At 44.8% G+C, this 20640-nt stretch overlaps 2 protein-coding genes across 6 annotated transcripts in view; both read left to right on the forward strand.

Moving 5' to 3' along the window:
- Positions 1–9699, forward strand: part of LOC139581863 (unconventional myosin-XVB-like) — a 33495-nt gene extending 23796 nt beyond the window's left edge. The window contains exons 29-59 of the mRNA XM_071412083.1: positions 1–13; positions 219–282; positions 387–419; positions 579–760; positions 1074–1118; positions 1221–1376; positions 1616–1694; positions 1808–2066; positions 2167–2254; positions 2441–2711; positions 2871–2974; positions 3080–3139; positions 3223–3298; positions 3429–3547; positions 3632–3750; positions 3890–4031; positions 4157–4268; positions 4419–4749; positions 4949–5085; positions 5346–5422; positions 5553–5629; positions 5720–5850; positions 6061–6155; positions 6244–6321; positions 6407–6503; positions 6698–6846; positions 6979–7103; positions 7307–7440; positions 7587–7720; positions 7893–8033; positions 9052–9699. The exon at positions 1–13 is cut by the window's left edge and continues 168 nt beyond it. Coding sequence (XP_071268184.1) covers positions 1–13; positions 219–282; positions 387–419; positions 579–760; positions 1074–1118; positions 1221–1376; positions 1616–1694; positions 1808–2066; positions 2167–2254; positions 2441–2711; positions 2871–2974; positions 3080–3139; positions 3223–3298; positions 3429–3547; positions 3632–3750; positions 3890–4031; positions 4157–4268; positions 4419–4749; positions 4949–5085; positions 5346–5422; positions 5553–5629; positions 5720–5850; positions 6061–6155; positions 6244–6321; positions 6407–6503; positions 6698–6846; positions 6979–7103; positions 7307–7440; positions 7587–7720; positions 7893–8033; positions 9052–9141 — 3718 coding nt within the window. The 3' untranslated portion in view covers positions 9142–9699. The remainder of the gene's footprint in view (positions 14–218; positions 283–386; positions 420–578; positions 761–1073; positions 1119–1220; positions 1377–1615; positions 1695–1807; positions 2067–2166; positions 2255–2440; positions 2712–2870; positions 2975–3079; positions 3140–3222; positions 3299–3428; positions 3548–3631; positions 3751–3889; positions 4032–4156; positions 4269–4418; positions 4750–4948; positions 5086–5345; positions 5423–5552; positions 5630–5719; positions 5851–6060; positions 6156–6243; positions 6322–6406; positions 6504–6697; positions 6847–6978; positions 7104–7306; positions 7441–7586; positions 7721–7892; positions 8034–9051) is intronic.
- Positions 9700–13293: 3594 nt separating this feature from the next.
- The window catches only part of tmem94 (transmembrane protein 94), a 36314-nt gene continuing 28967 nt past the window's right edge, over positions 13294–20640 (forward strand). For 2 of the 5 annotated variants that reach the window (XM_071409887.1, XM_071409891.1), the window contains exons 1-2: positions 13294–13420; positions 14519–14903. In XM_071409887.1, coding sequence (XP_071265988.1) covers positions 14880–14903 — 24 coding nt within the window. In that variant the 5' untranslated portion in view covers positions 13294–13420; positions 14519–14879. The other 3 variants (XM_071409888.1, XM_071409890.1, XM_071409889.1) reach the window with 3 other exon arrangements.

Genomic DNA, 20640 nt, shown 5'->3' on the forward strand with positions numbered 1-20640 from the left:
CCAGGGACCAGGGGTCAGCACCATTCAATGTTATATCTAATAGGATGTGCTCTGTAACTGTGATTATCTGTTACTGGTTGGATTGTGTCTTCTGTTCCTTTGTCTTGGATACAAGGCAAGGCTGGGGATTAGGTAACTACAATTTTGTGGATCGTCTTACTGTATGTGATGTGTAGATTGTGTAACAAAACGTTCTGCTGTTGTGTGTGTGTGTGTAGGACAGGGAGCGTATGGCCATGTTGAACAGGAGGATGAGAGGAGGAGGAGGGATGTATGGAGCAGGTACTGTATCTCTCACTTGCTCTGTCTCCCTCATCTCTCCGTTTCTCTCGTTATTGGGGCAATGGGTTTTCATTTTAATGTTAAATACAATACCTGTGTTGCAGGTGTCCCAATGACAATGCCAGGGTATTCTATGGGTGAGTGAGGGGAACAATGTAATTACACAAACATTCTAATCATGCTTTTAAATATTTTTCCTCAACTATGGTCAAGTCATTTATTTTTCTCTATTGTGCACCATTTTCCCACTTTTCTTCCTGCAATTCCAAAATGTCCCATATTTTTTGGTCTCCCAGGAATGCCGATGAACCCGGCCATGCAAGGCTACGGGGCTCAGATGATGCCAAGTATGATGCCAGCTGCCACCATGCCTATGATGCCAACCATGATGATGCCCCAGCCAGCTGCACCAGCCGTGAACTCCCAGCAGATGGCAGCGCAGCAGCAGGCTTTCATCAACCAACAGGCCCTGCTCATGGTAAGGACAGGGAGACACTGGGGGAAAACTGGGATCCCACATGCCAGGGAAAACAAACCCACCATAACCCTGTCCTTGTTCAACAGTTCTTATGATATTGCCGCTTCTGTTCTAACATGACCACCTAGTGACTGCCCATCCTCTCTCTCCATCCATCCCTCTCTCTCTCTCTCTCTCGCTCTCTTTCTCTCTCTCTCTCTCTCTCTCTCTCTCTCTCTCTCTCTCTCTCTCTCTCTCTCTCTCTCTCTCTCTCTCTCTCTCTCTCTCTCTCTCTCTCTCTCTCTCTCTCTCTCCTCTCACGCTCCCATTCTAGGCCCAGCAGATGACAATGCAAGCCATGACCATGTCCCAGCAGCAGGCTCAGGAGCAGCAGCAGAGACAGCAGCAGCAGAGACAGCAGCAGCAGGCTCAGGAGCAGCAGCAGAGACAGCAGCAGAGACAGGAGCAGCAGCAGCAGCAGAGACAGGAGCAGAGACGCCAGGCTAACCGAACCGTCACACCCCCCCGCGCCCCATCACCCCCACCCCCACCCCACACAAATCCCCCCACCCCACCACCGCTACGCACACCCAGCCAGATGAAACCACAGCCACAGATACAGCACCATATACCTGAGGTGTGATGGAGGGAGGGGTGTGGCAGTATTGTTTATTTGCTGCTCTGCTTGATTAGTGTCCTTTATGTACTTAGCCAAAAATGTGTAATTTAATTACAAAAGAAACCAATTAAACAACATTAACTTGCAAGCAGACTCAAATGTGTATTTGTCACATGCTTTGTAAACAACAGGTGTAGACTAACAGTGAAACGCTAAGTTACCTGTGTCATGTTTTATGTGTACATCTGATTTTCCAGCCGGAGAGGGATTTGGACTTTGCCAGTCCAGACCAGCGTGAGTCTTTCAAGGTGAAGAGAGAGTTTTTCCAGAAGATTGGTGAGTAGAGCTGAATAAACCTTCCAGATACCTAATCAGCATCTGAGAAGCTGATGTTGAGAGTCTTGTCTTGTTTATGACCCATCTGCCTGTGATGTCATTCACTCTGTCAGGTTCTCAGCCCAAGCCAGCAGCCAAACCGTTAAAGCCTCGCCCTGTTCCCAGCAGCCCCCCCAAACAGACCCGTCCCCGCTCCCCCTCTCCACCCCCAGCCCCCAGGACTTTGCAACCTCCCCCCTCTCCTCCTGCCAGAGACCCATACCCCCCCAGCCCCCCTGCCTCCCCGCCCCCGCCCACCACCAGCATCCGTGACATCATCAAACAATACCAGAACCGCCCCGCCAGTGACCCCAGACCCTTCGAGCCCGTCAGGTCAGTGGGACAGTGGATCCATCTAATTTCTCTCTATTGGGTCTTGTACCATCTATGTACCATATACCATCAACTTTCTCTGTGTCTTGCTCCTCTCTAGGGTTCCAGCCCGGTCGTTTGTGAAGAAGAATGATCCTAAAGAGGAGGCCTTGGCGATCCTCATGAATAAAGGACCTGTACAACAGCAGGTCAGAGCTTGGTTGGGGTTTACAAAGGGCCAGAAACGCAAACTAGAAATATTGATTTGGCAGACAGACTAGGAGTATTGCACACAGAAGAACAGTCTTGGCAATCACTTACTGATGGGTTCATTCATAATGAAAGGCTCTAGTCTTACACTTCTCTCGCTTCCTCTCTCCTCTAATCCCCTCCAGAGAAAGTGGGCCCCTCCTCCCCCGATCCAGAGGGAGCCCCCCCGTCAGAGACAGCCTCCCCCAGCGTGGCAATCCTCTCCTCCCTCCACCAGAGGGCCTCGCTCAATCTCCAACAGCATGAAGCAGAAACAGCGCTCCCTGGCCGACCTCTTTGGCACGCAGGGTCGTTCCAAGAACCTTCCGCCTGCTCCACCCAGGTCCACCCCTCCTTATCCCCCAGCCATCTTTGAAAGCTTGCCAGACCCTCCCGCCAAGGCTGCCCCCACACTCAGTAAGTCCAACTACCTGAAATGCAGGTGGAAAGGTACAGTACTGGTACACATGTTTGTGTTTGCACTGCCTGTCCAGCCGTAGCCTCCGATACACGTTCATAACTCATATACTACAGTAATATACTACTACACTCATATTGTTTGTTTGTCCTCCATAGATCTGTCTGGGGAGGAGAGTGTTCGCTCCCAGCTCCACAGGTTCTCTGCCAGCGTCTACTTCTCCAACTCTGCCATGCCTGGCAAACTGTTCCTACGCAAGGAGGTGAGCTGGAGCAGCAGGCGAGAGAACGTTGGAATCGTCTGTATTATTCTACATGTGTTGCGTGTTCGCATCATAAGTGAATCCTTATAATCCCTCTGTGTTCAGGTGTTTTACCCCAGAGAGAGGTTCAACCACCCCTACACCCTCAACCTCCTTTGTGAGCAGGTAGGTACTGGTTATTTCCCCGTGGCCCTTTTTCTTCACTGGCTTATACATATCACACCGTCTATTACTATAAATCCTTTCAGATCATGAGAGACACGTACTCTGACACCTGTGTGAGGATCACCAGAGAGGATAGGAGAAAAATGAAAGACCTACTAGGTGAGTTTATTTGTCCTTTTTTTTTAACCAGGTGAGTCAGTTGGCGAGTCCAGGTTAAAAAATGACTGTTCCCCTCCTCCATCCCGCTCTTTCCTCATGTTCTTCCCATCCCTCCCCTCTGTCTCTCCAGCCAGTGTCCACGTGGGCACCAGTATCAGCTCGCTTCAGGACGACACTATGAAGACGAGGATAGTGATGGCTGCCAGAGACAACTGGGAAAACTACTTCACACGACTGTTCCCTGTCAAAGTGAGTTAGCTTTCTCTCTCTCTCTCTCTGACAGACAGACAGACAGACACACGCTCATCTCCCCTGTGTGTGTGTGTGTGGTAGGGTGGTACCAGCGGGGACACCCAGCTGTTGGGCGTGTCTCATCGTGGGATTCGACTGATGAAGGTGGCCAGAGCATCAGGCATAAACCCCAAACATCTGCGCCTGCTACGGAGCTACAGGTGTGCCTATTCTTCAAACACAACACCGGAATTAGAGGAACTTTAGCCTTTAGAATTATTGAGTGAGAATATACATCTAGTGGGTGTGTGCATGTCCGTATATGTTCTCTCTGTGTGTGCTGTGTCTCTCTCTGTGTAGCTATGCAGAGCTGCTGTCGGTGGAACTGCGGTCTGCAGACATCGTGGAATTGAGTCTAAAGGGAGAACAGCTACAGCTGCAGAGCAACAGGGCACCACAGATCACTGCCATGGTCAGCCTGTTCCACCAAGAACTCCTCAATGTAACCACCCTCCTCTTCCTCATCTTATATCGTACAAAGGATTGTATACATGTGTTTTCTGGTCCACTAAATCTTACTGTGTATAGTATCTTTGTTGTGTGTAACATCCTATCGAACCTTCTCAGGGCTCAGATCATGTGATTGCCCTGAAGAGCTTTGTGACCGACGACAAGAGCCTGCTCAGCTTCCGCAAGGGTGACATCATCAAACTGCTGCCCATTGACGGCCTCCAGCCAGGTGAGGTCATCACACTGACCTTTGACCTCTCCTTCTCTTTTTCTCTCAGTCTCTCTTTCCCCGCTCTTTCTCTCTCTCTTTCTCTCTCTCTGTCTCTGTCTCTGTCTCTCTCTGTGACAGTCCTAAACCTGCTCTCTCCTTATTTCTCAGGTTGGTGTTTCGGTTCCATCGGGGGGCGCTCCGGCCTCTTCCCCATCGATGTCACTCAGCCGTCTGCCCCTCCTGACTACCACCACGTCCACCTTGACCGCCTCGACGAGAGGAGGAAGAGCATGAGAGCCCCCAAGCCGCCCGCTGCCACCAGACTCCCAGCTCCCAGGTCCATTCCCCACACTGGCTCAGCACAGCCCAGCCGAGAGAGCTCCATGCTGGGGTCAGCTCGTTCCGTCCAAGTATCGGTCCAGGGCAGTGAGATGAGTGAGGTCCAGACGTCCCTGATGACAGAGTTTGCCATGAAATACTTCAGAGACACTGCCACCAGGTGAGAGGGGTAACAAGGTTATACAATGTATGTAATCCTATATTTTCCTGAGTGTAATAACTGTCTTCCGTAACGACACATACTTACCTCTCTTTCTCCTTATGCACTTTCTCTCGGACTCTCTCTTCCTCGCTCCATCTCTCTCACTCTTTCATAATCGCCCCTCCTTCGTCTTTCTCCCTTTGTCTCTCTGTCACAGAATGGAGGGTAAAGGTCTGCTTAATGGAGGTAGAAACTTCTCAGAGATGCTTCAGTACACCGAGGTTCCTATTCAGGAATCCCTCATCCTGTACAATGATCCTGGGCTCAATGTCCTGGCTGTCCAGGCCTTCCTGAGTGAGTCCAAACACACACACACACACACGCACATCAGTGGAGGCTGCTGAGGAGAGGACGGCTCATAATAATGGCTGGAACGGCGCGAATGGAATGGCATCAAACACCTGGAAACCATCTGTTTTATGTTTTTGATACCATTCCACTTATCCTCCCCAATTAAGGTGCCATCAACCTCCTGTGACGCACACTACTGAGGTGTACATTGCATCTCTTCATCTCAATTTTCCCCTTTCCCACTTCTCTTTCGCTCTCTGAAGGTGTGATGCAGTTCATGGGAGACCAGCCTCTTGGGAGGCACACGTCTGAGGAAGACTGTGTCAGCTATATCTTGATGGTGAGTCTCTCCCGTTACACACACACAGCTCACACACAAACACCATCGCTCACCTTACACTCCTAATGAGGATACAGCTGCTTGAATGGAAACATGGAGTAACGTCTGTCCATTGTGTTTGTGTGTTCAGTTAGGGAAGGAGAAGGAGTTTCTGAGAGATGAGGTTTACTGCCAGGTGATCAAACAGACCACAAACAACACACACAAGTGAGTAGCTGGCCGATTGTGTACGAACCTTTACCTGTGAGTAGTGTACAGAGGGTCAATTCCTAACTTGTGTGTGCATGCGTTATACAGAGAGAGATGTACCCGAGGTTGGCGTCTGCTGAACCTGGTAGCAGGGTTCTTCCCCTGCTCTGGCACCCTGAACCCCTACATCACATGTCATCTACAAAACATCAGCCAAGACCCCACACACCTCTACCAAGGTACGCACACACGCACTCTGAACACCTACGTCACACGCCACCTACGAGACATCAGCCAAGACCAACACACCCCTACTAAGGTACAGCCCTGCACCCCTCACACATTGGCGATGCCACAGAAGAGATCCCTTCACACATGTGTCTGTGTCTGTTACCCCAGAGCTTTTCTGTATCTAATGCAATTATGTATGTGTCTATCCTCTATCTCAGAGCTGTCTCAAAACTGTATGGAGAACCTGTTCCGGACTCTGATCCACGGAGGTCGCAGACACGTCCCCTCTCACGCGGAGATGGAAGCCATACTGGTAAGGCAGTGATTCCACATAAGTGTGGAAATCTTGTTGTTATGTAAGATAAGCAGTACAGCTGTCGCTGTGTGTCTGTTCTCTGCAGGCTGGCAGACAATCTCGTCGGTTCCCCATCAAGCTGCCAGGTGGAGTGGAGTTCTTCTGTAAGATACGCAGCTTCAGCGTAAGTCAAGTCTCCTTCCCTTTACTTTTCTACTTTCCCCTCCCTTTAATTATCATTATGATAAAGATTGACTCTGTGTACCTAGGTGGCTCTGGAGGTGGTGGAAGATCTGTGTACAGATATGGGCATCCAGGACCCGTCAGAAGTCAAGGAGTTTTCTATCCATGCCAGCCGGGACAAGGGTAGGTGGACATACAGACATGTTCTATCTATTAACCCAAATGACTCCCCAAAACCCTTTACCTGCAATGCACAATAAGTTGATATTAATTGTGTGACAGCAAAACTAAGAAAATCCTAGTTTTCTATGGCTCTCTTTTCATCCCTTCCTTATCACTACCTCCCTCCTGCCTCTCTTCTTCCTCTCCTACATCAGATGGGATGGTGCGGCCTCTCCACTCAGATGAGTACCTGTTTGACTTCCTATTGGACGACGGCTCCATCTTCCTGTCCTTCCACCGCGTCATATGGACACACCCACTTCACTTTGACAACGACCTCTACCTGGAGTTCCACTTCCAACAGGTACCATAGTAACGACCCCTAGAGTTCTGTTATAACCACTGAAACCACCTTGCGTTATGTCAGGCCCTGGTGACAGCCCTTCTGTCCCTGTAATGAATGAACCCCATCTGGCCCTCTGTCTGTTGCGTGCAGGTCCTGGGTAACTACCTGGACGGCGAACTGCTGCTGCCAGGCAGTGGTGCCGCTGTCGTCCAGCAGACGGCAGAGCTGGCTGTCCTGCAGCACCTGGCACAGGGCCTCACTCAAGAGCCTTCCGTGTGAGTACTACCCCTTAACCCCTATACCCTAACCCCTAGCCTTTAGCCCCCCGCACTCTGCAGCACCTGCCCCAGTGTCTCACTCAGCAGCTCTCACTGTGAGCCACACTGTTGTTTTCAGACCGGACATAAGTAATTATTCTCTCTGTCCTATGTTAAGAGTGATATAGTTTCTGATAGTTGTCTCTCTATGTCCCTGTCAGGCTTGAACTGAAGGGGTACCTCCCCCAACAGGAAGGGGGCAGCACCAACCTGGAGCAGATCCACACTATCTCCCTCAGAGAGATAACCGCCATGCGCTCCCTCAGCCCCCGCGACGCCAAGGCACGCTTCCTCGGTGAGGCACACACACACGCACGCACACAATTACATTTTTGCCTTGCTTGCTGGGAAGAACTTTGTGATACATGTGTTTGTAACTAGATAATGCATTATAGATACAGTATGAATAGAATTGTATTGATTTGCTCTCTCTATCCCCAGAATGCCTGAGCTCCCTGCCTCTGTTCGGTTCTAATATCTTCCTGGCTCAGAAGGTCAGCCATCGCAGCTGCCCCTCGCCCTGCCTGGTGGCTGTCAACCAAGAAGGAGTGCTGTTCTGCCATCCCAATACGCAGGTACCGCATTTACACCCAACAACACCATTTATGTAGGGAGGGACACCCCAAACATAGGAAATGCAGGCACCGTGTTTCCCAAAATATGGGTGAAATGATCGATCTTGACTGACTATATGGATCTATGTCTGCTATTATTAATTCTTTATTATAATTTTCCTGTGTTGTTCAGGAGCGGGCATTAATGATCCCACTGGTGGAGGTGCAGTCACTGCGCTCAGTTAAACCCAAGAAAGACAAGAAGGTGCCTGGAGTGGAGATCAACTACGGCAACCCAGGACTCCTAAAAACCATCACCATCCACCTCAAACAGGTGAAGTACAATACACAGCAGTGAACGACGGGGCCACCAACCCCCGGTTGTGTGTAGAACTAGAACAAATTGCTGAACACCCCGTAGCTTTCCAGGGACAAAGGTTGGTGACCACTGGTGGATGGGTTTGTTCTTTAGTGTCCGTAAAGTGTAAGGTTACACAGTGAAAGGGATATGGTCACTAAGGGCCATGCACATTACACACACATGCTACCTGGGAGATAAGATTTCAAGAAGACACTTAAACTGTGCTTGGCTACTCTGTGGCATCATGCCCATAAGGGGGCACATGCTCCCCTAGATTTATCCTGTTAAAAAAAAAAAAAAAAATGTTTTTATTGTTTTTTCTCTGTAATACTAGTAACAGTTGTATTGAGTTGGCTTTAGCTAGCCTAAATAGGTTCCCAACCTCATAACTAGCTACCAAGAAGCCATTTCAGGCTATCGATCAAATTAGAGTATCTAGCTTGTCTAATTATCTTAGCAAGCAATTACTAGATGTACTGAATAAGACTCACAATCCTTTCAATATTTTACGCAGATTTTAGCAGAGATGCAGAGAAGCATATTCCGTTTCTGAAAAAGGATTACCACCAGTCAGGCAGATACAGACAGCTCAAGAGGAATGCTTAGATAGGCAGAAAAATAAACCCGATTTTTCACATAGAAGTAAGCATAATGATTATGGCTCTAGATTGCAGGAAAAGCTGCTTCAGGTGTTTGAAAAATGCTGATTTATCCAACTTACAGACAAGGGGGCCTAGCCCCCCTCCGGGCCACCCTCACGCACTTTGTGCCCCCTTAGGTTTTGAGGTGCATGACGCCCCTGGCTACGCTGATACCTTTAGCCAAAGCAACTTCCGCAATAGTCAACTGATGGAAATGGAAATAATGTATTCAAATGAAGTGAATTGTTCAAAGGCATGACAACACTATGCAGTACAGTACTGTCCTTGATAAAGTGTGCATTCCATTAATGTGTGTCTGTGTGTGTGTGTGTGTGTGCTCTGCCCTACAGGCCAAGAAGCTGTGCCACATCATTGCTGTCATCATGGAGGAGCTGGTGAGACCACCCATCAATAGCTCTGTCTCCAGCCGCAACCCCTAGACACACACACACACACACACACACACACACACACACACACACACACACACACACACACACACACACACACACACACACACACACACACACACACACACATCTGCAGTTGGATAGGAAATGAGTTCTACAACTGTCAATCATTGATTCATATAAATAATGAAAGCGAATCACTTTCCACATCTACCATTCCTTCTCCTGTGTCAGTGATACTCCAGTTGGTGATTGATTGATGAAAATGGTTGAGAAATGAATTCTATCCACTGCAGGTTTAATTTTCTCAATTTCCCAACAAACACGCACTCAGAGAGGGAGCCTATTGATAAGCGGACCTGCACTGACAAATATCAAAACAAATCAATGCCTTCAGATTTTTATCTAAAACATTTGATTATTTAAAAAAAACATCACAGCCTTTGAATACCAATGAATGTCCAAATTTGAATATTGCTTAGTACGTGTTAGGTTTCCGTGCAATATATCTTTATATAACCAATTTATCAATGTGTTTCTTTGTAGTAAATATTTTTGTAATTTGAATAAAATTATTTTGTAGATGGATGAAACTGTTCTTGTTTACTTTGTGTATAACTTTTTAAAAGTATTGCTGAATAAGGTATTGTTTCAATTATATGTGGTTGGTTTATTGCTAATGGGAAAACTGTCATAAAGAGGTACTGGTTTCCAGCTGTGTTTAATATGATAGGCCTACAAAACCACTCAGTGGCCTTGTGGTTTGATTGTATGCCTTGAGATTGGAAAGTTGGGCGTTTGTTCGCCAGCTGTCATACCAAACACTGTAAAAAACGGACCCGATGCACCTCTGCTTGGCACTCAGAATTAAGGAGATAGATTGGGGTAAGGTCCTACAATAGACTAACTTCCTGTCCAGGGGGTGTACTTGTACATCAAGCTCATAGGAGCATGGCTACTTACTTAACTTTGCAAGGCTACTTAACTTTAGAAAACCACAAACTCTCCTTTCTCGTTCTGACTTGACTGATACAGCTGAGGAGTGCACCAACAGGATATTTGTAAGAATGGTGAGGACTGCACAGAAACCATTACAAACATGCATTATCCTAATTTAAAGTTACGAAACCTATAGTTTCCTAGTCATTTGGTTACCTAGTGTTGCAGTTACTCTGCCTTGTACTGTAATCATCCAGCCCTGCCTTGAACTTTTATGTTCTGAGACTTGTGATTGTTAGTCTTGTGAGTGTGTAGCCAATACAAGGCTGTAAACACAATTTTGATCATTTAATTCAATTGTATTCTATTCAGCCATCAGCCTGGATGAGTTAATTGAGGGGGCCCTGGATGACGAGGGCATACATGTTTGTTAGATGTGCCGTTGTATTCCATCCTCACTCTTTAAAAAAAAAAGCTCATTAGTGTTTTCTAGCAGACATTTCTTTCACATTAGGAAGTTTTACTTTGTACACAATAGTTAGGCTATATCCTGAATTACACAGCTTCACTTTTCCACATTTTGTGTTACAGCCAGAATTAAAAGTTGATTAAATGCACATTTTGTGTCACTGGCCTACACCCAATACCCCATAATGTCAAAGTGGAATTATAAAAAATAAAAAATGTTTACAAATTTATAGAAATGAGAAACTGAAATGTCTTGAGTCCACAAGTATTCGACCCCTTTATGTCAAGCTTAAATAAGTTCAGGAGTAAAAATGTGTTTTAGTCAAATAAGTCGCATGGACTCACTCAGTGTGCAATAATAGTGTTTAACATGATTTTGGAATGACTTATCTCTGTACCCCACACAAATAATTATCTGTAAGGTCCCTCAGTCAAGCAGAGAACTTCAAACACAGATTCAACCACGTGTTCCTGAATGGCCAAGTAATTTTTTACTTAAATCTCTACTTGAACATTTATGGCAAGATCTGAAAATGGTTGTCAAGCAATGATCAACAACCAATATGACATAGCTCAAAGAATTTTGAAAAGAATAATGGACAAATGTTGCACAATCCAGGTATGGAAAGCTCTTAGAGACTTACCTAGAAAGAATCACAGCTGTTATTGCTGCCAAAGGTGTGCCTACAAAGTATTGACTCGGGTGTAGAATACTTATGTAAATGAGACATTTCTGTATTACATTTTCAATAGATTTGCTGAAATTTCTAAAAACATGTTTTCACTTTGTCATTATAGGGTATTGTGTAGATAGGTGATAATTCTGGCTGTAATAAAATGTGGAATAAGTCAAGGGGTATGAACACTTTCTGAAGGCCCTGTACATAAATCTGGATTTATTGTTTTAAGGCTTTTCATCTGTTAACCCACTACCCAGTATTACTCACCTGTGAAAAAGATTACCTACAGAGAGAGTGGAGGGTAGGTGTCGTATTGATCAAATGAAGAGCCATGAGCATGGCGACGCAATCAAGGTAGAGGAAGGTGGAAGCAGAAGAGGAACTGGAATCGGATGGTGGTGGAAATGAAGATGAATGGACTTTTGTCCGAAAGATGGGAAAGGAAATGTCTTGTGTTGATAATACCACTTCATATCTGGTAGGAGTACATTTTCTGGGAATGTTGGGGCCGACTTGTTGAATCCGTTGGAAACATTCAAAATGGTGGGGAAAGGTTTGGATAAAGTAAAGTTGATGAAGATCACGAGGAGTGGACTTTTTTAAATTGCTTATGCTTCTGCTGCTCAGAAAAAGAGTACGGTGGGTCTCACTCGATTTGTAGATTATGCTGTGCGTGCTTTGAGCTACGGAGAAGAAGGTCACCTGTCAAGGGAGTAATTTCTGGAGTCTCAGAAGAACTTGACATTGATATACTGAAGAATACTCCTGGAGTGGCTGATGCTTGTAGGATGAATCATTTTGTTAATGGCAGGAAAGAGAACAGTTTGTCTGTACCTTATGTTGTTTGATATGGAGTCCCTCCTGACCCGAGTGCAGATGGAATGTGTACTATCTTGTCAGAGCTTTTGTATCCAGTCCTTTGCAGTGTCAGCGCTGTAAAATGTTTGACATGTAGTACGTGTCTGCAGAAGAAAGAAGTCAAGATGTGGATGTGGGACGTGTAGGAAAGATCACTTTGAAGGAGATCCCGACTGTGTAGCATAAAATAATGGCCAAGGAGCAAAGGGTTGTAACTGTGGTGGAGAACATGAGGTGACATTCTTGGAATGCCCGAGTAGGGTATAAGAGAATGAGGTTGCTAAAATCAGGGCAGTGGTGAGTCTCCAATGCAGAGGCTGTCAAGAGGATAGAAAGAATGAGTATCTTTGAAAGTCCGGTGAATCACCAGTGGACCCAGCAATTGTTCATGTGAAGAAAGTGGACTCTGTCTTTTATAGCGATGGTGGTAAACGGCACTGCGCAAGCGGAAAATAAGTCAAGAAAGATAGACATGAATGACATCATTGTTTCTGCGGCTGAAATATTTCTGGGATTAAAAGATTTCACATCTGAAGAGCTACATGGTGTTGTGTGTGTGCAGTCCCACCCTCTCAAGCCCTAAAGCCTGAGCAGGGTAGTTGAGTTCTCGAATGACTGAAGGAATGGGCTATTTATTTTTTGTTAGTTTGTGTAGATTAATGTTATTTTTCCCTCCCCGTAATGGAATTACTCTTTGGAGAAATGTTTACCCTCGTCCAGTTGGTGGCGGCAACACGCCACTAAAGGATGTGGTCTGCCATAAAGCCTCAACGAAGAGGAAGTAGCTATCCTATTTCAAAATAGAACGGTTGACTTGGGCCATCGCCCCTTCCACACACGCCAATCAAAAGAGCAGGACTCCACCTATGGTGATCCCTTCAGGAATCTCAACCTATCACAACCGTGCTTCATCGCCCCCAACCAAAAATGCCATTCCCTCATCTGTTTTGAATATTTGATTAGGGTTGTTGACGTCAACCGCCTGTATTCAGTGGATATGCTATGCTACTAGCCTCATAACATGAATATGCATAGACATCTCGAAATAACTCCAATATAAAGGTATTTTTCTCAAAGTTCCCGGGATGTCACGTGTCCTACTTATGTCAGTGCGCTTATAACAACTTAAGCATTATGAAACTGCTAATCGATCAAATAAACCTCATATAGCAAATAAGCCATAAACAAAATGTGACACTCTCATTGACCTTGCTTGGTGGGCGAAACAACGAAAAAACGCCACCTGCTGGAGGGAGAAAGATTTTCTGCCGAGTTGGTTCTCTTGCTTCCTCTCTGTACACTTGATATTTGAGAGATGATTTAGCTTTAAACGGGGTGACGAGATACAGACCGTGTTGCAACATGTACGTGAGTATGATAGATATGCGGATATATGGTACAATAATAGTGCTTAGTGTGCATGTTATCGCAGGCTGTTCTTGACATCGCGAAGAAGACGAACCTGGACGTTGGGTTGCAGATATGGAAACGTCAGCTAGCTAAGTTAGCGCGTACTATTCGCGAGATGGCAATGAGTGAGAAACAGTGCTTAAGTAAGGCGACATTAACACTTGTTTTTGTCACAAATGTAGATTGTGCGAAGTTTAGCTTAGTGCATTGCATGCTTTTCCATTGCAGAAAATATGAGCTCGCCACGATAGATTCCCAGTTAGCTAGTAAGCTAATTTGCTAGCATGTTAAACGATGATCTCGATATGCACACAAGAAAGTCACTATAATAACATCGTGTGGGATTTGGCTCCTCGCATCTCTCCTGTAGACCAGACAGTCTAACAGTACAGGTAAAATCTGTAAATTAATCCAAGGATAAGCATACGCAGGAAGTGATGACATTAAATATGTTGTACGTCGTCCAGCCAGGTGGTTTTAGCGATAGACGGGCATCGGACAAGTTTAGTTCTGTTTCTGACATAGGATGTTGTGACTGGGCCAAATTAGTTCCAATGACATGTTTCCGTATATGTACTTTAGCTTGCCCCAGTTGCTGGGGTGTGGTTCCTGTACTACCTGTTCAGGGTGAAAGTGTCAAAGACTCTTGTATGTCTCTCTCCCTCTATATGTATGTCTGTGTCCCTCTGTCTGTCTGTCCTCTCTAGCTCTCTGTCTCTGGGTGTCTGTCTGTCTGGCTCTCTTTTTCTATCTCTGCTGGTAACTTTAGGCACAATGTTGTGTAGTGTGAGCCAATAGAGCATGCTGACTCAGTTGTTTTTGTATAAAAGAGGAAGAAAGATGCTTATAGTGGTGGCGTGTTGTCAGTAGCTTTAGGGCTTCGGACTAACAATGTTTTCAACAGCACTATTGTTTTCACCTCACGTAGCCCACTAACCTATAGTTTACTGACCAACAGCCAATGTATAATATCACTGCAGACTGAATGCCATATGTCATGCCAACGGCATAATTATTTACTCTTCCCTTTTGTTTATCTCTTCCCAACCAAGATCTACCCAGCCATTCGTGTAATGAGGACGATTTCCTCAACACAACTTTGACTGAGCATCTAGCCCCAAACTACAGCTCCCAGTGTGCCCTGCTGTGAGTCCCAGTGGGCGTGCGTGGTCCTCCCCTCAGACTGGCAGAGCAGGCTGGCGTAGCGGCACCGGCAGGGGGCCAGTGGGTGACGTTTTCCTCCAGCCTAAGTTGTGGTTGGAGGGGGCATCGAGGAAGAGCGTCGAGAAGACAAAGAGGGGTATCAAGACGACACCGAGAGTATCGAGGGGAGATCGAGAGGGTGAAGTCTCTGCCTAGCCTCGTCAGGTGTGTGTGAGGCTCGGAGCATGGTGAGAGGCAGCGCTGGTTGCCATGGAGCTACAGGATAAGAAGCAGGTGAGTTGCCTAGCGCCAAATGACGTCAGCTGGCTCCCTGGAGTGGTGCTAAACGGAGAGGCTCCTTGGGACGTGTGTTTGTGTGTCTCTGTGTGTGTGTCTCTCTCTGTGTGTGTGTACGTGTTTCTGTGTGTGTGCTGACTGATCCCCGCAAACTGCCTTCTGAGGGCTCCTTGAAACTGATGTTTTTGGTCAGGTGTTACAAAAAACTACTTTCACGTCATTATCATGAGCTTGTACTTTAAAAGACGTGAGCTGAATGTTTATAAGTTGACAAGGGTCAGAAACCACGCCATCCACTTATTTTCACCTTCTTCATTCTCACCCTCTTCCCTCTCGATTTCCGGCGTGTGCTATCAGTTATTGTCAGGGTCAGTAATGCTTGTTAAACATAGAAGTCTAGGAGGAGAGGCATTTCAGTGAGCTACTGGGTCAACAGCAGCCAGGCGTAGGATAGGGTAGGGATTGGAAAACTGCCAGCCAGTGCTCTTATTCAACAGGTTCAAAGAACACCTCCTCTCCACTTTTATCTCTCTGGTCCCACATACAGTATGTGCTGTGGATTATGTAATGATTAGCTCTTAACAGTCCAGCCAGAAACAAAGCCTACTTTTCTTGACTGCTCAAGGAGAGGAGACACATGGATGTTCTAGAGACAGTGGCGGTAGATTAGAATCTTCAGTGTTTTTACTGTTTTCCTTTAGGCCTATGCCTTTTGACAATATGCTGAAATGAATGGGACATTGGTGATGTCATGTATTGTAATTTGAAATGGGGTGGTGGTGTGTATAAAGAGGATCTTCTGAGTGGGGAGTGACCAATGGGTGGGTTTTCCTGTGGTTCATACTTTTTATTTTACATCCATGGGCTTATCAGCACTAAATATAACAAAAGGACACACACAGAATAGTGAAGCATTTTTACAAACTGTCTGCTTTTAACAGCCCCAAACAAAACTAAAGTTGTAATCATAATGATACAGAAGAAACTTAATCGCCATTCTTGGTAAAGGCGAAGACCAAGAAGGGAGAATCACTTTCCTTAAATGTATCTTGAATGGTAAGAAAATTGACTTTATTTATGTGTACTTTCCAAATTCATATGATTCTATGTCCATTCTGGACAAATCTAATAAGGCCAAGTACTATCCACAGGCAATCAAAGCTCTCCAACATTATACTGATTACAACCTCATTAATGCCTGGCTAGCTTATAACCTAAAGCAAAAGAGTACACTTTATATTCAAATAGGCACAAAACATTCTCCTGAATCAGCCTATCAAATCATACTTATTTGTCACATGCGCCAAATACAACAGCTGAGTATAAGCCTGTATCATCTGAATATAAATGGACTAGAGAGCTTCCTACTGCTTGAGCTATGTTGTTGATGTAAATTGAGAATCGCTTGGGACCTAGGATCGAGCCTTGGGGTACTCCCTTAGTGACAGGCAGTGGCTGAGACAGCAGATGTTCTGACTTTTTATACACTGCACTCTTTGAGAGAGGTAGTTAGAAAACCAGACCAAAGACCCCCCAGAGACACCAATACTCCTTAGCCGGCCCACAAGAATGGAATGGTCTACCGTATCAAAAGCTTTGGCCAAGTCAATAAAAATAGCAGCACAACATTGCTTAGAATCAAGGGCCATGGTGACATCATTTAGGACCTTTAAGGTTACAGTGACACATCCATAACCTGAGCGGGAAGCAGATTACATACCAGAGAGAATACTATAGATGTCAAGAAAGCCAGTCAGTTGATTCTTGACATGTTTTTCCAACACTTTTGATTAACATGGCAAAATAGAAATTACACTATAACAGTTTGAATCAGCTTGATCTCCCCCTTTCAATAAAGGATGCACAGTGGCTGCCTTCCAAGCAATGGAAACCTCCCCAGAGAGGGGAGACAGGCTTGGCAATGATAGGGGCAGCAACCTTAACATCTCTGGGATATGTGGGAAGCTGGCGTCCCGCATGGCCAACATCCAGTGAAAATGCAGAGCGCCAAATTCAAATAAATTACTATAAAAATGTAACACCAAATTAAAGCTACACTTGTTGTGAATCCAGCCAACGTGTCAGATTTCAAAAAGGCTTTACGACGAAAGCACACCAAACGATTATGTTAGGTCAATACATAGCCACAGAAAAAGACAGCCATTTTTCCAGCCAAAGAGAGGAGTCACAAAAAGCATAAATAGAGATAAAATGAATCACTAACCTTTGATGATCTTCATCAGATGACACTCATAGGACTTCATGTTACACAATACATGTATGTTTTGTTCGTTAAAGTTCATATTTATATCAAAAGGTCTCAGTTTACATTGGCACGTTACGTTCAGTCATGTTTTGCTTCCAAAACATCTGGTGATTTTGCAGAGAGCCACATCAATTTACAGAAATACTCATTATGAATGTTGATGATAATACATGTGTTATGCATGGAACTTTAGATAAACTTCTCCTTAATGCAACCGCTGTGTCAAATTTACTGAAAAAGCACACCATGCAATAATCTGAGTACAGCGCTCAGAGCCCAAACAAGCCAAAGAGATATCCGCCATGTTGTGGAGTCAACAAAGTAAGAAATAGCAATATAAATATTCACTTATCTTTGACGATATTCATCAGAATGCACTCCCAGGAATCCCAGTTCCATAATAAATGTTTGATTTGTTCGATAAAGTCCATCCTTTACTGATGACAGGCTGGCAGGTCCAGGCGAGCTGGTTCAGACAAAGTCATATTACAGTTCGTAGAAACATGTCAAACTAAGTATAGAATCAATCTTTAGGATGTTTTTATCATAAATCTTCAATAATGTTCCAACCGGAGAATTCCTTTGTCTTCAGAAATGCGATGGAACGCAAGCTACCTCTCATGTGAATGCGCGTGACCAGCTCGTGAAACTCTGCCAGACCTCTGACTCAATCCCCTCTCATTCCCTCCTCCTTTATAGTAGAAGCATCAAACTAGGTTCTAAAGACTGTTGACATCTAGTGGAAGCCTTAGGAAGTGCAACATGACCCCATTTCCACTGTATCTTGGATAGGCAAAGAGTTGAAACACTACAAACCTCAGATTTCCCACTTCTTGGTTGGATTTTTTCTCAGGTTTTTGCCTGCCATATGAGTTCTGTTATACTCACAGACATCATTCAAACAGTTTTAGAAACTTCAGAGTGTTTTCTATCAAAATCTACTAATTATATGCATGTTCTAGCTTTAAGGACAGAGTAGCAGGCAGTGTACTCTGGGCACCTTTTTATCCAAGCTACTCAATACTGCCCCCTGTCCCAAAGAAGTTAATGAAGGGTCTAAACCATCTGACTCAGATGTTTTTGGGGGTAAAGTTTAAGGAGCTCCTTTATCACCTCGGACTCGGTGACCACCTGCAGGGATAAACTTTGTAGCAGGGCATGGGGAAAAGAGGGAGGAGCATTGGGGCTAGTCACATTAGATGGGTGGGAGATGAGATGTTGGATGGGCAAGGAGGCATGGCGGAGTCAAATAGGAATCCTGACTTAATGAAGTGGTGATTAAAGAGCTCAGCCATGTGCTCCTTGTCAGTAGCCACCACAGAATCAACATTAAGGGACATGGGCAGCTGTGAGGAGGGTTTATTCTACAGGTCTTTATTGCCACGGCAAAAAATAAAATAATTGTCTACATCTTCTGGCTATTGGAATAAAATACATAGTGTGATTTCAAAATTTACACTGAACAAAAATATAAATGCAACATGTAAAGTGTTGGTCAAATGTTTTCGCGAGCTGATATAAAAGATCCCTGAAATTTTCCATACGCACAAAACGCTTATTTCTCTCATTTTGTGCACAAATTTGTTTACATCCCTGTTTGTGAACATTTCTCCTTTGACAATATAATCCATTCATCTGAAAGGTGTGGCATATCAAGAAGCTGATTAAACATCATGATCATTACACAGGTGCAATTTAAGGCCACTCTAAAATGTGCACTTTTGTGACACACAAATGCCACAGATGTCTCAAGTTTTGAGGGAGCGCACCATTTGCATGCTGACTGCAGGAATGTCTACCAGAGCTGTTGTCAGAGAATTTAATGTTAATTTCTCTAACATATAAACCACCTCCAATGTCGTTTTAGAGAATTTGTCAGTACTTCCAACCGCAGACCATGTATATGGCGTCATGTGGGCGAGCAGTTTGCTGATGGCAACATTGTGAACAGAGTGCCACATGGTGGGGTTATGGTATGGGAAGGCATAAGCAGCAAACACAATTTGCATTTTATCGATGGCAATTTGAATGCACCGAAATACCGTGACGAGATCCAGAGGCCCATTTCTTTTAAGGTACGGTATCTGTGACCAACAGATGCATATCTGTATTCCCAGTCATGTGAAATCCATAGATTAGGGCCTAATGACTGATTTCCTCATATGAACTGTAACTCAGTAAAAACGTTCAAACTGTAGCGGGTTTGCTTTTTATATTTTTGTTCACTACATATGGCAAGGTACGCACGCGAGCCCTATAAAATGAACAAACTTGTAAAGCGGAAAAGATGTAGGAGGACTAGCCATACTAAACTTTTTAAATTGTAATTCCTGGCACTAGCATTTCATCCCATCCTAAATTGGTTTAGACATGGTTATTCTGGCCCCTGGCTGAGTATATGGAGAGATATAGTGTCTCCTGTTGCCCTGGAAGAGGTGGTCTTCACTGGTATATCCCTTAAACAATGTAAACTATGCTTTGGTCCTATTATTGTTCTCACAATTTCTATTTGGAGCAAAATTTCAAAACAACGTAACTGTGAATAAAAATGACATGCCCATGCTCCAGTATTTCACATTATACAACAGGTGGTTTGGAATTCCCGTTGTTAGAGCCTCTCCTGTCCGTTATACAGTTAATTCAGAGTATTCAGACCCCTCAACTTGTTTCACATTTTGTTACATTACAGCCTTGTTCTAAAATTGATCAAATATTTTTTCCCCCTCATCAATCTACACACACTACCCCATAATGACAGAGCAAAAATATTTGTATTTTTTTTGTGCTAATTTATAAAAAAATGGAATAATGAAATCACATTTACATAAGTATTCAGAACCTTTGCTATGAGCACAGGTTATGCTTGATGTTTCTACAACTTGATTGGAGTCCACATGTGGTAAATTCAATGTGGTAAGTTGACAGTGCATGTCAGAGCCAAAACCAAGCCATGAGGTCGAAGGAATTGTCTGTAGAACTCCGAGACAGAATTGTGCTGAGCCACAGATCTGGGGAAGGGTACCAAAATATTTCTGCAGCATTTAAGGTGCCCAAGAACACAGTGGTCTCCATCATTCTTAAATGGAAGAAGTTTGAAACCACCAAGACTCTTCCTAGAGCTGGTTGCCCTGCCAAACTGAGCAATTGGGGGAGAAGGGTGCCACCGACAAATCCACTATAATTGAGAATTTCAATAAGCATTTTTCTACGGCTGGCCATGCTTTCCACCTGGCTACCCCTACCCCGGACAACAGCACTGCCCTCCCCTCTGCTACTCGCCCAAGCCTTCCCCATTTCTCTTTCTCCCAAATACAGTCAGCTGATGTTCTAAAAGAGCTGCAAAATCTGGACCCTTACAAATCAGCCGGGCTAGATAATCTGGACCCTTTCTTTCTAAAACTATCTGCTGAAATTGTGGCCACCCCTATTACTAGCCTCTTCAACCTCTCTTTCGTGTCGTCTGAGATT

Source organism: Salvelinus alpinus, chromosome 7, assembly GCF_045679555.1.
Source record: "Salvelinus alpinus chromosome 7, SLU_Salpinus.1, whole genome shotgun sequence".
Lineage (NCBI taxonomy): Eukaryota > Metazoa > Chordata > Actinopteri > Salmoniformes > Salmonidae > Salvelinus > Salvelinus alpinus.